Source organism: Carassius auratus, chromosome 4 (genome assembly GCF_003368295.1).
Source record: "Carassius auratus strain Wakin chromosome 4, ASM336829v1, whole genome shotgun sequence".
NCBI classification, from domain to species: Eukaryota; Metazoa; Chordata; class Actinopteri; order Cypriniformes; family Cyprinidae; genus Carassius; species Carassius auratus.
This window is the reverse complement of record NC_039246.1, coordinates 12,316,016-12,327,373: the sequence shown is the minus strand read 5'-3', so window position 1 is coordinate 12,327,373 and position 11,358 is coordinate 12,316,016. Positions and strand designations below refer to the sequence as shown.

The following is an 11,358-nucleotide window of genomic DNA, read 5'->3' as shown; positions in this document are numbered from 1 at the left end:
CCAATACAATTTGCGTCTCACTGCATCTTTAAAAACAATAATAAAATAAAATAATAAATACAGTCAAACCAAAATTTATTCAGACACCTTCAACATGTCTTACATTATTATAGTTTATTTGCTATAGTTTAGAAATTGTTTATAAAATATGACAAGAAACTGTCAGAGCAAATTCATCTCGATAATGTCAGATAACTTTGATAGAAAGATTTGTAATGGATTACAATCAACCAAAACTTCAGACAACTGTTAGTATGACAATATTTGCACAACTATTAATACATTGTTGAACAATTACCAAGCAATGCTTAATTTTTTTCAGTATGTAATGTAAAAAAGTTGCATTAGAAATTGAAGAAAAAACACGCAAACAAAACATGGTTGTTGTATATGCATATTGAGATTTGTCCAGCAGGGGGCAGTAATGCATTGGGTATTGATTGGGTTGCGCACTATTTTAAAGGCTGTAAAGAAGCTGGTGTGGATGTCTAAACGCTGCGGGTCCGCAGCGGCAATAAAGTGACCACCGAGAACTTTTGACTCCTCTGTGTTTCCTTTTCTAGTATCTCAAAATACTACGTGTGGCGACAAGGATAAACTAGGAGATGAAGATAAAGACAACTAAGGATGAAGCAGCGGTTTCAGAGAAGCAAGGTTGAGACACTCACAGTTATGATTTTTTGCTTATAATATGTCACACTTCACTTTATTTTGCTATACTCACTTACATAAATGAACTATAGTGTCCTAGTCAAACAATATAACCAATTATATCTGGTCTGAATAGACATGTGCTAGTATTTGGTAATGCGATATATCACGGTAATGAATATGCACAATATTGTTATCGTCGTCACTTATAAATACCGCGAATAATTATATATTACAAATTATACAGAATTTGGAATGCATTTTAAGAATACTTTTCCCATCAACTGGTCAAAATACACAACACTGCTGTATGCTGCTTGAAAGACGTGTGAATACGAGAGAGATGCGCTAATAAAAGCTCATTCACTCTCTGACAGTAGATGGCGCTAGACTGCAAACAATGCAGTCCTTCGCCTGGAAACCAGTTGCACTACTTTCTAAAACATTTAAATAATTTTAAATAGCCATTCAGATTTGTGTATTTGCTATGATGTTCATCACAGTGCCAAATACTTAATTGTTAAGACTTAATATTTTAATCTGACTACAACATGCCATAGATATAGTTGAAAAGTGTTTAGATTTTTTATTGTTAATTCACAGTTTACATCAGGGCTTAATTTTTTAACATTAGCTAATTCATGGTTTAACATAAACTGCCAATGAAAAATTCATCTGAACGTTAATTTATCTTAGGTATTCCAATATTTAATAACACGTTAAAATGTAAAGTTGCAAATTTAGATTTAATGAGCTAATATGAACTAAGACTTATATTTTTTTTTAACAAAGATTAATAACTTCTGTAGCAAATGTAGCTATTGTGAATGTTAATGGTTACCTAATGAGATTGTAAAGTGATACCTATGGGTCTTTATAGTTCTTTTGCAAAATCTGTGCAAAACTTTTAACTTTATTTTTCTATATTGCTTTATTTTATTTAAATGTTCAGTTATTTTTGTTATTAGAAAAAAAGTTATTTAACCTATTATAATACATTATATTATATTTTGAGCCCTTTTTAAACTAAATTTCAATACCGTGATAATACCGTTTATAATACCGGAAATTTTGATATCGGCAAATCCCTATGTCTGAATAACTTTTGGTTTGACTGTGCATAAATTATTGTTAAAACTACAAAGTAACTGTCAAGAGCAGTGAGTGGTTTTCTTTCTTTCATTTTCATGGATTAACATTAAATGCCGCGTTTTCACCAAAATTACACGGAACAATTGAACCAGGAACTCTTTCCCCCCAGACCTGTTGCTTTCTGCATTTCCACCGTGGTCTAAAGTACCGAGAAGATTAGGCAAATAGTCTGGTGACAAAAGAGCGTTTCTCAATACAAAGTATGCAAATTTTGGACTTGCATCCTCGGTAGTTCGGACTTTGTGCATTCGATTCTGGAGTGTGATGTCTGGTAATTCTGCAAACAGCAGCGTACTTGATAACATCAGTCAGCTCACCTTGGCGATTGTACATTTACAATAAAACGAAATAGGATATCAAATACCACTGCCTCCTTTCATTTTCATTTAAACATAATAATAGCCGCAGAAATGTAGGCCTACTTAGTTCAGGGAAATGTGTTACAATAAAACGAAATGTATCAATTTCCTCTTTTTATTTTCATTTTAACATATAGATAAATTGAGTACAGACCAAAGATTACCTGTTAGATTAAGTAAAATGAATAATATTTTATGTTTAACCACTAAAGAGACATAAGCGCCAGCGGCGAATGTCAGGAGGACTAGCCGAGAGGAGACTGCTCTAGGTGGATACATGAGCACTGAGCTCCGGCTATTTGCATGGAGCTCAGAAATTGGTGAAAACATTTCTAAATAGGCGCTGAAGTAATGTAATGCTAAATTCGTATACATCTTGGATGGCCTGAGGGTAGTATCAGCAAACTAACATTTTTTGTTGAACTATTCCTTTAAAGTACTACCCCAAATATAACGTAGTACCTGCTTATCAAAAAGGATGAACTGCACGTGTGTTCTTTGTGCTGTTCTTGAGCAAGACTCTCTTCTCTATATCAGAGTCATTGGACTTTGTGATGGACCAGTTCCCTATCAGTTTGCCATATGCTTTCCCAAATGTCCCCAGCTGAAAAAAACAAAAAACATAAATGCACTGACCAAGTTAATAAAATTGAAATATGATAAACGTTTACTGTAGTTTTTTCTAAATTATGAAAGTCAAATCTTTATGTATATATGGAAAGCACTTTGGTTTCAACAGCTGGGTACAATTTTAAGCCGGATTTCCTGTACAGGCACATTTAAGGCTACCAAACAGATACCAAACATTTGGAGGTTTGAATACGACTTTTTGTTACAAAACAGGGCATCATTTTCATACATGTCTTCATTTTCATACATGTCTTCATCATTTTCATACATGTCTTCAGGACCTGAGTTTTTTTGGCAGACACAAGTCAATAGCGTCAATAGAAATTATGAATTGGTATTCCTATGAAATATAAGATATTCTTATAAAAAGGTTGCCAAGTTATTACTTCTCAGGAGGATATGACTTCTGTCCAGCTGTTGTAATTATGAACCCAATTAAAGCACAGAAAATAAATAATAATAAAGTGAAAAAAAAAATGCATTTGTATTCAGGATAATGAATTGTTAAAATGATTTTTATACGATCTTGCTGACATGACAAATGCAAATTTGCCAACATGGTACAATAAAAAATCATTTTGGACTTTGCCAGTGAAGAGTTCAACTAAAGTCTCTTTCAATGAAAGTCTGTTTACTCAGCGGCCATATTTGCAATGCTTCCGGGCAGCTCAAAAAAGTCCTATCTAAATAAATCATGAAATATCAAAAACTGATCACTGAAGTCCCAATTAAATTACATATTTCAAATCAGCATCAAAATCTGAAATGAACTTCCCCATGAATGTTGTTTCTTATGCTAAATAGCATCTAAAAGGCTTATTTTTTGCATGCTTAAGATGCCGCATGTGCATTGGCTGGTCTAGCCTCAGGTTACTATGGTAACTGGAGTTTCTAACTGCCACTGCAGTGATGCAGTGTCTTTACCAATCAGCGATTGGCTTATTCATTTAGAAATTTGGACTATTCTGCCATATTGGGCATTGTAGTTTCTCCCATTCATAAGTATGTGAATCATTTTTTGTATTTCTATAGTCTTTGGTTCAACTTCCCAAACTGCAGATGTGATGAAACCCTGAACCTGGAGGTGTGGGACAAAAAACATGACTTATCTCCGGGGACGTGTACCAAACGGGTGCAATATGGGTCTTTAATCCATTATCACCTGAACAAAGGAAGTGTTTTTCAGGTTTGATGCTTTTTTGATGCTGTTCCAAGACAAATGGAGCTTTTACTGGTTTGGAATGACATGGGGGTACCTGATCAATGACCAAATTTTCATTTTGGGATGGAGTATCCCTTTAATTCAGTTTTCAAAACAAAGACATTTTTTTAAAAAAAGTTTAACAATGAGTTAGTTAAACATTAGTTTAGCTAAACATCAGTTAACAAAACTGATGACACACGAATCAGAATCTCTGCATGCTAACAACAGAGAGAGCTGAGCAAATCATCTAAGGGGGTTCTACACATGTAGTTTTATAACAAAGTTCGGGAGGAACAGTCGCAGTTCATTAACCTGATTAACACAAGTGGAGATCAATCAGTAATCAACTCATGACAAGGTATAAATAACAGCAGAACCTACCTCTGTTCATTGACAGTTTTCAGCATGCCTCCTCCACCCCATTCTCCTCACAATAGATCCATCTACTCTTACCACAACCGAGGGGGGGGAGGGGGGGTACTCTGGGTTCAGGCCACATCCCGAGCTTGGAGCCCTCCACCTGGACAGCACGCCAAATACGCATAACCTTACTGTATTAATATACGTAGATGTGAACTCGTGAATTACACATTAGGCCTATATATACATCAGTATTTGCAGTTTAAATGCATTTAAATGTCCCCTCTGAGATACATAAACTGTGTAAATACCTTTAAATACATGCTTTTTCAGATGCAGATTCCAGAAATATTTTCTTATGTTGTAATGAAAAACATTATACCGGATGAAGTGCTTCTTATTCTTACCCAAAAATATAAAATAGTGAAAGTTGGGAAATTCTAATATTTATTTTGCTCTTAAACCTGCACTAAACGCGATTATAAATTTAAGTCGCCTGTTTGAATAGAACTACATGCCTTCTTTAGTGATACAAGCTCAGAAACATTTACAACCTGTTTGAAGTTTTTTATGTTGTGTATGTGCCGTGATGGATATTGAAATGTAATTTATTTTGCTATTTAAAGAGTAAAGCCTAGGTAATTACTTAATGGTAATACATAATGGTATACTGTCTATGTCATACCATAAATCCCCAAAAACTATATGCACGGGGGGGGGGGGGGGGGTATGGGGGGGGTTGCATTGGTGTTGCCAACCTTCATAGACCCCCCCACCCCTTCTCCACCCTACAAAATATTTTCTACATCCCCCCTGTTCTTAACATAAATCTATCAAATGATTTGTTAATAACAGGATGATTCATATTGAATCACTTTTTTTTATATATACTTTTGTGTTTAATTTTTTGTCATTGTGATGCGTGATGGCGCTCAGGCATCATTCACTTCTTCAAAATGACATGATTTGTGACTTAAAATCGACTGCTAAAGTGCTTTGAAACTTTAATTTTCTTTTTTCCGTTATGAAAGGCATGCCAATTTGGACATGATCAAGGTGAGTAAATGAAAACAAAGTGACATTTTTTTGGGTGAAGTGTTCCTTTAATGCTACATGCTGCAGGTTATTTACCCATAACCTCGAGCACATTAATGATAGAGTCCATGTGTTGAATACAATATGAACTTCAGAAAAGTATTTATTAGATTTAGGCAGGAATTAACATACAGACACTTATATTTTTAGAGTAATTTGCCCCATATCTAACTTACTAACCTTGCTATCAAACAGAATAAAGTGCTTTAACAGAGCCAACAAAAAAAATGTAAGAATAACATTATATGTTGACATCTGTTCGTATAATATTGGGCATTGAAAGTATAATGAAACTATCACTAACTTCGATTTCAAATCTTTAAAATATAATCTTTTTTGCTACCAACAACATAATACACCAACAATAGATTAATCGATAATGTTTGCCACACTGATTGCTCACCTGCAACATATATTTTTTTCTTAATAGTTGACAGTGATAAATTGTCTTAGAGCAGCTTTATAATGTTGCTGTTATATAAGGTGTATTTAGTGTAAATCCAGAACCAAAGCTACGTACACATTAAATCCTGATTCTCACCCTCGACCAATAGCATCAATTTATCTGAAACCATCCACACTGATAATATACCGTATTGTTAGGATGCAGGGTTTATAGACCTGTGTTACTGAAACATTATGTTTCAGGCTGCTTGAAGGTAAAGCTATCAAACCACTAGTTCACATATAGGGGGGGATCTGGTATAGGGTTACAAGGCCACAGGCTCAAATGATGCAATCCATGATGTGGATCTGCAGGGAGTCCAGGTCAGGTAGGACTTCCCCACATTTGGGACAAGCATGTTCTGGAATATTCTGCTGCTGCCAGTCACCTGTGGAATAAAGATGTCTATGTAATCCTGATATATAGTCACAGGTACAGGAGCATGAAAGTTCACAACATGGACTCTTTATGGTAAGGACCTCTACCTCCTTGCGGGTGATGTGGAGAAGCTGGCCCTTGTGGATTGGCCCCACGTGACACATGTCTCCTTTGCATCTCACTCATGGAATGCCTATAGCATAAAAAATTCCCTTTTCAAAATCACAGAGGTCACATGTGCACAAGTAAGTGAAGTTTATGACGTACCTGCCAAGTGACTCCATCTCATCCTGAAGCTGGGTGTTCTGTTTCTTCACATACTCCAGCTGAGTGGCCAAACGCTCTTTCTCCTCGTGAATCTTCTCCCGAGCAGCCCGTTCTGCGTAGAAATCCGAGGAATATATCTCTGCCTGTATGTGTACATAAAAAAAACATTTAAAAAATGATGCCGATCGCAAGGAGTTTAAAATGTGGGAGGATACAATCATTCGTACCTGAGCCTGGAAAACAGAAATAGTTTCTAGTTCCTTTTCCTTCTGGAAGATTTCCATCTTCATCTCATCAATCTTCTTCTGTTTGTCTGCCAGCGCCTTTTCAGCCGTATCAAACCTGGTTTGGAGGTCATCGTAGTCTTCCCGTGAAACACAAGCCTGATCATGCACAATTAGGTATGTAAGAGGGATGAAGCACCAACATAATCTGAATGCAAAATTAACCTCTTTAAATCAAACTGTATTTAAATATAGAAATGTTTTGGTACAAGCTTTATAGTCCTTGAAAATTTTTAATTTGTTGTTCACAGATGTACCTAATTAACAGTGCCTGGTCAAATACAAAAAAAAAAATTTGTAAGCCTGAAGTTTTCTAAAGTGAATGGGAATTTGTACCGCTCTCTTCTTATTCTCCTCTTGGAGCTCATTGTAGTCTTCAAACAGCTTGGTATAGGCATCTTTCAGCTGGTTCAGGTTGTTCCTGACAAAGAAAGATAAGAGGAGATGTGATTATTCTGAAAACAACATAAACACAATGTGCAACTGAGTTGAGTCTATATATCCGCCATGCAACTCAATTCAAAATGTGTGTTTTTGTAGGCATCAGATGCACTCACTTCTCATCCTGAGTTTTCTTCTGTTCCACTTTAACAGCAGCCTGAAGGCTTTCCATCTGAACCCTCAGAGTGTCGTTCTCAGCCAGAACCTTCTGTTTCTCTCCCAGCTGAGCTTTCAGAGTACCTAGATCCTGCTCCTGATCTTTACACCTGCAGAGAGAACATTAGATGGGAGAAATAGGAAACTCTGCAGACTTTGTTAGTAGTCCTTCGTGCCAAAATAAAAAAAAAAGTACACCCAAAAGGAAGATCTGAATTTCTGCATTTATTGCTTATGAAATGTGCTCTACAATATGAGGTTAAATTAATATCTAAACATGCTCATGTGACACCATTATGCAGACTATTATAACAATACTGTATAACATATTGCATATAACAACAGACTATTAAACTTTAGGTGACTTTAGATATTGAAACTAGATTTGCATTTCCAGGAGAACCAACTTTCAGTCAAGTCTGAAAGCAATTTAATCTAAATTTCATGTTTAATATTTAGAAAAATGCAAATATATATACAACATAATAATGATAAACAAAAATAAATGTATTTTTATTATTTAAAAAAATATGATTTGTTTTAATAATAATAATAAAAAAAGTTATTATAACTTTGTGTATAAGTTAATGTTGGCTGGTGTTTCTGACCTGTCCTGCAGATTTCTTTTCATGTTCTCAGCCTCGTCCAGTTTGATCTGAGCCTGTTTCAATTCATTACAGAGCTTCAGCAACTGATCCTCCAGATTCTTCACCTCAGCGCTTGCCTGGTGAAAACAAACACAGAAAACACACAGTCGCTTCCTCATAGTAAATGTAAATTAATAGTTGTTGCCGCACTCCCAACTATTTTCTTTCACTTTCTTTTAGAAAAGACTGGCCTCAAAGACCACAGTCACATGGATGTTTTGATCAAATAACTAGTCAAAAAATGCTACATGGATAGCTATACAAGTCTGATTATCCTACATTGATTTCAGTTGTAGAGGGGAGAGATGTCTGTGCACTTCTGTCAGCGTGTTCCAGTCTGTTCTCCAACTCGGCAATTCTGCAAATACCCAATATGCGCATATAATAAAAGAAGCTCAAACACCTTAAGTACTCTGTCTCTGAGAAGGTTTGACTGAGGAATGTTGTCCTACCTCCCACGTGCCTCCTGGAGCGCTAGCTGCAGTCTCTCCTTCTCATCCGTCTCTGCTCTGAGGGAGTGAAGCAGCTGCCTCACCGTCTGTTCCTCCGACTCAGCCTTTGGCCTGCGTACACACACACATTTGCTTGATTATCAAATCGAGGACCTATTGTGTTTTTACAATTACTATACACCTTACGTGGCCCACATCCTAACTTTAATCCATAAAGATAGACACTATTTGAATCCGTTTTCCAACTTAAGACACACATAAAGAGTTTTTGTCAGATCTAGTTGCATTTCTAGCTCATAAACTATTGGTGCATTCAGCAAATGAACAAACAAGCAAGCAAGAGGTCAAAGACTTAAATTTACTGCATCAGAAGCATTTCATTAGAAATCTGCTGAACTTCATGCTTAATTCTACAGTGCTTACATGCTGAAAGCGCAAGGGTCCTTTGGTATATTGGGCAAATCTCTGGTTACTTTTAACTCATCTTCCTGTGGAAGAAAACACAGAGAGTGACATTGAGCAACACTGTGTCACTTTATTGAGTTTGTGTGTGCGTGTGCATACTTACAGCGATTCTAATCTCAATGAAGGAATCTCTAGGTGAACCTTGACCCATTTTGAGCTGGAGTTCAGAGTTTAATGCTACCAGATCATTCTTCTCGGCCTGAAGACGAGCGATCTGACCTCTCAGCGTCTCCAGTTCGGTGTGTAAACACTACAGCAGATATTTACTTAATTTAAGTCTTTTTATGATTAGATATTTTTGAGTGGTATGATTTTTCACAGCTTCTGTCTTGTCTTACTTCAGCTCCACTTTTTTCCAGGTCTTCCACTTGTTTCTTCAGTGCCTCCTTCTCTGAATCCATAGTGTTCAGTCTGGTTTTGGCCTCCTCTAATCGTTGCTCCAGGAAGTCTCTCTCCTCCTTTTGCTTCTCCTTCCATGCCGACAGACCCTCAAATCTCTCCTTCATGGATAAGTTGGTTTGTTTCAGGGCCTCTGCGGGACAAACAAGGATTTTATATGAAGGAACATGTTTTTGTACCGTGATTATGACTGAAAGAGAAATGAAGTCTCACCCTTCAGTTCTCGGTTCTCTTTGATCAGGGTGTTCATTTGCTGGAGGGTCTCTTCTAAACTGCCCAGGTTCCCCGGGCCGGACCCGCGTGGGTGATTGATGTCCCCGTTCATCATTGATGAACCAGATGCCATGTTTCTTGAGTCACTCAAGCTGAGCTAGGAAAAACCAGAACATGACTCTTAGTTCAAGAATGGTTTGCGTTCAAATATGCAATCATCAGCAAAGAATGAAAAGTGAAACTTAGACTGAACTAAAAAGAAAGGATATGTTCTAGTGCTAGTATGTTCAAAATGCAATAAAAAAAAATAAAAAAAAACATTAGACTTTGGTATCAGTCATTCATTTTATCCAAATCACTAAATCTGAACAATTTGTTGAGTTGGTAATCGAGTTAAACCCTGACTGAAAGATTCGATGAATAAGTAATAATGACTGTTCTATCGTCTGGTTCGAAATGACTTTGGGATGACATTATTGTGAGTAGATGACACATGTTTGAGTGGCAAACAATGGTTTAGTGTTCTAGTGTTATTAAACGCTATTCTAATCCCACCTGGGACGTTTCACAATACATATGAGGAGAAAACGAAAGTTAATTAGGACATCTGCGGTAGAAATTAACCAAAACTCGTAAACTACGCCCTAATAAGTGCGCAACATGTTAATATATGTAGAGACACTTTATAAACAAATGAAATAGCTAGCCGCGCACCTCGATACTCACCAAGCGTTCACTTCTTCTTGTGTACACCAGCTTGTTTTGGGAAATGCTGCGTTTCCTGATCCAGACGTCAGTGCAGCGCGCCGAACGCACAGATCTGTGATCCAGAAGGATTGGTCTGTTTTACAGCAAGCGTGATGCATGTAATTGTCTATCCGTTGTCATAAGGCTCTAGCCTCTGAAGCTGCTTCCGTGCAGCGCAACGCTGAACCAGCTGACGGTGACGTCACGACGCGGCCGGGGTTTCCCTGCGCCTGTTCTGCTGAGGTCATCCCGCAAGAAGCACCCACAACTGCGGCAAACGGAGGGGCTTTTCTGGCACCCATTATGATTTTAGTGTGTAACAGTCTTACTTTCCTATTTATATGATGAAAAACTCTCGTGGGTGTAGAATAATTTTGCGTTTTCCTTCCATATGGTAAATATAGATTAATGGACCATACAATATAGTAATATAACTATATCAATAGCAATAGATCAGTATCCTTGTAATAAAAAGTTTTAACCTCTAATGTTATGACTTTATTTATGCACTAGAGAGAGCCATTGAGACAGAGCTGAACGACGAGCGTGCTTTCAAAACTTGAGGAGCGTTTGATTTTAATGCCTTTACTCGTCGGGAAAAAAAAAACTAAAACAGAATTTCAAACAACATTTTTAGTTTTAAAGATAGTTCTAATATAAATTATAATCAGCTAACCTAGTATTTAAGGAGAGACTGAACTGTCATTTCCATCGATATTTCACAGAAAAAAGATAGCCCACTGAATACTACTTTTGTACTTTTCAAATAAAACAAAAAAATACTAGTTTTAACACTAGTTTGTGTCATCAGCATGGTATTAAAGGATAATATTCTGTGTTGTATTATTTATATGATTAATTGATTATTGTGTGCTGCATTTTGCAAACTTGTCACTTACACTAACCGTCACGTAGTCTAAATAAAAAAAGAGCACAAAGTAAACAAATAAATCACATCTAAATATTATGTGGTATCCCAGTTACCATTTTTTAGGCTCCTGGCTAATTTAAAT

The 11,358-nt window shown here is 36.6% G+C and overlaps 1 protein-coding gene across 4 annotated transcripts; it reads right to left on the bottom strand.

Annotated features, from left to right (window-relative positions):
* Positions 1-5,524: 5,524 nt before the first annotated feature.
* Positions 5,525-10,523, bottom strand: optn (optineurin). Of its 4 annotated transcripts, none has more exons than XM_026226950.1 (14): positions 10,325-10,523; positions 9,599-9,750; positions 9,325-9,518; positions 9,090-9,236; positions 8,945-9,009; positions 8,522-8,632; positions 8,349-8,427; positions 8,031-8,146; positions 7,383-7,532; positions 7,162-7,246; positions 6,769-6,924; positions 6,542-6,684; positions 6,382-6,467; positions 5,525-6,284 (listed from the first exon to the last, which is right to left on the bottom strand). In XM_026226950.1, the coding sequence occupies exons 1-14, from the start codon at positions 10,462-10,464 to the stop codon at positions 6,178-6,180; spliced, it is 1,731 nt and encodes a 576-aa protein (XP_026082735.1). In that variant the 5' UTR covers positions 10,465-10,523; the 3' UTR covers positions 5,525-6,177. The 4 variants fall into 4 exon arrangements, with proteins under 4 accessions (XP_026082735.1, XP_026082741.1, XP_026082742.1 ...); XM_026226956.1 differs by having other exon boundaries at positions 9,599-9,755; positions 10,325-10,463; XM_026226957.1 differs by having other exon boundaries at positions 9,599-9,755; positions 10,313-10,440.
* Between the last annotated feature and the right edge of the window lie 835 nt (positions 10,524-11,358).

Bases quoted from the DNA above. Each gene is read 5' to 3' on its own strand.
- optn (XM_026226950.1), bottom strand. From the start codon at position 10,464: ATGCATCACGCTTGCTGTAAAACAGACCAATCCTTCTGGATCACAGAT. The intron at 9,751-10,324 runs GTGAGTATCGAG...TTCCTAGCTCAG, and splicing joins CAAGAAGAAGTGAACGCTTG to CTTGAGTGACTCAAGAAACA. The intron at 6,685-6,768 runs GTACGAATGATT...GTACACATACAG, and splicing joins TTTCTGTTTTCCAGGCTCAG to GCAGAGATATATTCCTCGGA.